This window comes from Helianthus annuus, chromosome 7 (assembly GCF_002127325.2).
Source record: "Helianthus annuus cultivar XRQ/B chromosome 7, HanXRQr2.0-SUNRISE, whole genome shotgun sequence".
In the NCBI taxonomy this organism is placed as follows: Eukaryota; Viridiplantae; Streptophyta; class Magnoliopsida; order Asterales; family Asteraceae; genus Helianthus; species Helianthus annuus.
This window is the reverse complement of record NC_035439.2, coordinates 8523056-8527374: the sequence shown is the minus strand read 5'-3', so window position 1 is coordinate 8527374 and position 4319 is coordinate 8523056. Positions and strand designations below refer to the sequence as shown.

The 4319-nt window shown below is 38.7% G+C and overlaps 1 protein-coding gene across 2 annotated transcripts; it reads right to left on the bottom strand.

Annotated features, from left to right (window-relative positions):
* Window positions 1–3138: 3138 nt before the first annotated feature.
* LOC110867786 (dehydration-responsive element-binding protein 1B) lies at window positions 3139–4104 on the bottom strand. Of its 2 annotated transcripts, XM_035975470.1 has the most exons (2): window positions 3469–4104; window positions 3139–3189 (listed from the first exon to the last, which is right to left on the bottom strand). In XM_035975470.1, the coding sequence occupies exons 1-2, from the start codon at window positions 4028–4030 to the stop codon at window positions 3149–3151; spliced, it is 603 nt and encodes a 200-aa protein (XP_035831363.1). In that variant the 5' UTR covers window positions 4031–4104; the 3' UTR covers window positions 3139–3148. The 2 variants fall into 2 exon arrangements, with proteins under 2 accessions (XP_035831363.1, XP_021972476.1); XM_022116784.2 differs by lacking the exon at window positions 3139–3189 and having other exon boundaries at window positions 3207–4104.
* Window positions 4105–4319: the final 215 nt, after the last annotated feature.

The following is a 4319-nucleotide window of genomic DNA, read 5'->3' as shown; positions in this document are numbered from 1 at the left end:
ACTTCGACTCCTATTGAATCTGAAGGTAGATTCATTTGAGGTACCGTACATGGTTCTGTTATATTAATTGGTGGCAGTTGTTCTACTTCATTTAATAGTGATTGGAAAAACTGTTGCGGTAATGGTGATTGCAAAAATGATTCTGATGCTAACTGCTCTTGGGATATCATGTTTTCATCAAACAAAGTTTGTTGCATCGTTGAATCTTCCTCGAAAACTAAAGGTGAGATGTTTTGTAAGATGTTCGGTTGAGATAGGTTAGTTGTAATATGTTCTTGTACGGGTGGCAGCTGTGGTTGTAGATCAAATTGATAAAAAGACGGTTGAGGAAGCTGCAACAATGATTGTTGTAAATTTTGTGTTGAGGTACTTTCTAAGATAACTTGAGCTTCCTCCGACTGGAATGGTTGATTTAGTATATAATTATGAACAGGGGTTAGTCTAACAGAGTTAAAATTTACAATCCCAGATGCCTTTGGTGGAGATAATCCTTGGATAATCTGATTACTTAAGACACCTAATGATTTTGCTATTTTTGTAATGTAAGACCCTCCCATAAGACTCTCAGAGGATTTGTTTGTTGATTTAAAAGATATGTAGCAAGCTCGTGGGCAATATTACAAGGAACTTGCTCAAAAATACTATGCAGATGGAAAAGGTCGGTAGCACTAACCCTATGTTGATTATTATTCTTGCACTCCGTGATAGTGTTGGCTAAAACACGATGCATATATTGATAACGAGGGTCTATGAATTTCATAGAATTATTATTGTTACACCACTCTTTCGATGAATGGCTTAGCCAGTATTCTTTCATTTCCTCAGGGGAATAAGAGGTTGATGCCTCCGTAAAAATAGGTTGTTTAACTTCTTCATCTGTATATATATGCCCAGATGAACTGCGAATTCTGTTAATGACATATTATAAGATTGTCCACAAAGTCGAAAATGAATAGATTCATCGGTAAGACTTTTATCATATTTGAAATAGAAAGTGGACAAGAACTCATATACAAGTTCATCGTATGACGGTTCTATGATGTCGAAGAAACGACGCCAGGGCGTATTAGGTGGTAGTAATCTTGCCAGTAAACCACTTGGATCAAACATTTCCATCTGATACCAATCAATACCGCTAATAGAAAAAAATTCAAGATTCTTGAGTTTTTGATACCTCTCACGATTGGGTAAATCAGTAAACCGAAGGAATCGATGAATGTTTGCTGTATTTGAAGATTCAGCATATGCTACTGGAAGATTTGCCATTTGAATAGTTGGTTTTGTTGAACTAAGAAAAGTTTGGGTATGGGTTATTTTGGGTATGAGTTGAATTATATCATAAGTTGTAGCTTATGTGTAGATTAGCTCGAGTAGTGAGTTTCTTATATAAATAAGGAAATTTAAGCTTACACCATACGTTTGGTTAAGGCTTCCATGATACGTTTTGAAACAGTTCACTGTAGTTAGTAAATGTTATATTGCATAAATAAATATTAGATGCATAAACAAAAATGTTAGGTACATAAATAAATGTTAGTAGTCTCATAATTATTATATCTCCAGAGCAATAGGTCCCCTGTACTAATTTTAATTTATCACAGAACTATATTATAAATATACATTTATATAAAGGAGAAACGGGATCTAAAAGATCATCCTAAAGGTGTATGGTTTTACAACTCACTGGTGCACCCTTAGGCTTTCAACCTATATATATGTATATATTTAAATATATGAAATTCTTACATTGAGTATGGTAATAGCTCCTTTGCTTTTGTTTGACAGCGCTCGTGCTGATAACGTGTTATAAAACTAGCCTAAAAGCTTTCATTTGAGATCAACCTTTCTTTGTAAGACTCAGTGACAACCAAAAGTGAAAGCTGGTGACTTTAGACAAACTAGGATTTCTCTTCTTTTTATTCTCATCGAAAACAAACGTTATATAGGAAAGAAAAGAAATAAAAACAAAACTGGTGAAGCCTATAAATAATAATTCGTTCGAATTATTTCCTTTACTGTGCGCTTTTACTATGCAACTATTTTGTCATGCACTGAATTATTCATAACATCTCTCTTTTTTTTGTTGCTCTTTTCTATGTGTTGTTAGCCATGTTTAAAAACCAAACAAATCTCTCATGATAAAATTCACGATGGGTTACAATGATTCAAGATGTTTCACGAATGGATTATCTTCGTGATGGTTCGTTATCTTTTCTAGAAATCTCATGGATTAATATTTGGTTTAGGAGCGTTACGTATATTTTCTTTTTAATCAATCACACATCTAGCAAAAAAAGTAATACAAGAGTTAACTTCTTTAATACCAAAAGATCAAACTTTTATAACTCAACAAAGAATAAAGAAAAAATAAAACTACTAGTCAAACAAAAAATTATATCATTCTTTGATAAAAGCTTGATTCTACACTTGATATGAATAAGCCCATTCTTGAAAAAATAATCTTAGGGTCTGTTTGGTATGGGGTAATGGAATGAACGAGGGAATGGAATGGACAAGGTAATGGAATGGACAAAGGAATGCAATGGATCATTATCATTCCATGTCTTGTTTGGTTACCATGTGAGAATGGAATGAATTATTATCGTGTATTGTTTGGTAGGCAAGAAAATTAAGGGATAAAATCAGCGATGAGTGGTGGTGGTCAGTGATAGTGATTGTAGGCGGTGGCAGCGATCGGTGGTGGCGGCGACGATGATGGGTGGAGGTGACGGGGGTGGTGGCGGAGGCCGTCGATGGTGGTTGGTAGCGGCAGTGGTTGGTGGCGTTGGCGACGGTGGCGTTGGCGACGACGGTGGTTGGCGACGACGGTGGTTGGCGGCGAGCGGCGTTGGCGACGACGGTGATTGTTGGCGGCGACGGTGGTTGGTGGTGGTGGCGATGGTTGGTGACGGCGGTGGCGGTGGTTGGTGGCGGTGGCGGGTGGGTGGTGGCGGCTATAGGCGTCGGTGGTGGTGGTAGTGGTAGTGAGTGGTGGCGAAGGTGATGGGTTGTGGTGTTGTTAATGAAGGGTGCAAGGGAGGATGGAATGAAAAAAAAGATGGGGGAGTGGATGGAATGATTTTGAGGGAATGGAATGTCTTATGGAATGGGTGATTCCATTCCCTTGACCAACCAAACACCCTTTTCTTCATTCCCTCGTAATGACCCATTCCATTCCGCCTCTCATTCCTGCATAACAAACACTACCTTAAAGATGACCAGTAAATCATATACATTCAAAAAATTAAAAGAAAACTCTATACAAAGTTTTCATCAAAAAATATTATCAGAACTCTATAGTTTTAGCAATTTTTTTTACTATTTATTGTAATTTGAGTTGCTATAATAAAAGTATAAACCAAAAAGGGTTTCAAATCGAGAAATTCCAAAGTGACATGTCATCGTGTGGACTTTCCACGTCATCCGGACTCCATCCAACTAAGCAACGAGGTGGTGACAATAACATACCTTCTGCCATGTCAGATATTAATCTAGGCATGTAATAAACACTCTCCTCATCCACATAATGACTAGCCTCCTCTACGTCAACACTTGTTGTTACCATCTCTTCACCATCTACCATGTTGTCACCAACCTCCACTTCCATATCTTTTGGCCTAAAAGCCTCAGCCGCCTCCGCTGCCGCCTTACGAATGTCCTCCGCATCATTGCTGACCGGTACTGGCAGCCGCCACACCGAGTCAGCAAAATTCAAACAAGCTTGGTTGCCACGTAATGCCAATGCTGCCACGTCATGAGCTCGAGCCGCCATCTCAGCAGTTGGGTATGTCCCAAGCCATATTCGAGTCTTTTTATTGGGCTCTCGTACTTCACAAACCCATTTATTCGCATTCCTCATCCTTACCCCTCTATAAATTGGATGTCGCGTCTCCTTGAACTTTGTCCTGCCTGCCCGCTTCTTTGGCTTTGCTGACGCTAGTATAACTCCGTCAGAGAGGCTCCTCCTCGTGGGTTGGGCGTAACCCGAACCGTATGCGTTCGGGTCAGAAGACGGGCTCAAATCATCCATATCGAAAAGTGGGTTGAAGTAGTAGTTACTTTTGTACGGCGGACTTGACTTTAGTTTGCTAATTTTAGAATGATGTTAGTTGAAACATCTTGATTATATATTGTAGTGAGGGGTGACAGTACATAGATACGTACGCGAACACGGGTTGATGTCGGATACTAAACAACACGTGTGAACGGTTCTTTTTTATTCTTAACATAGAGGGTTATTAAACTACAATTTCTATACTACTATTCTTAGCATAGAGGGTTATTAAACTACACTTTCTATGCTACTTCCTTCCACAAAT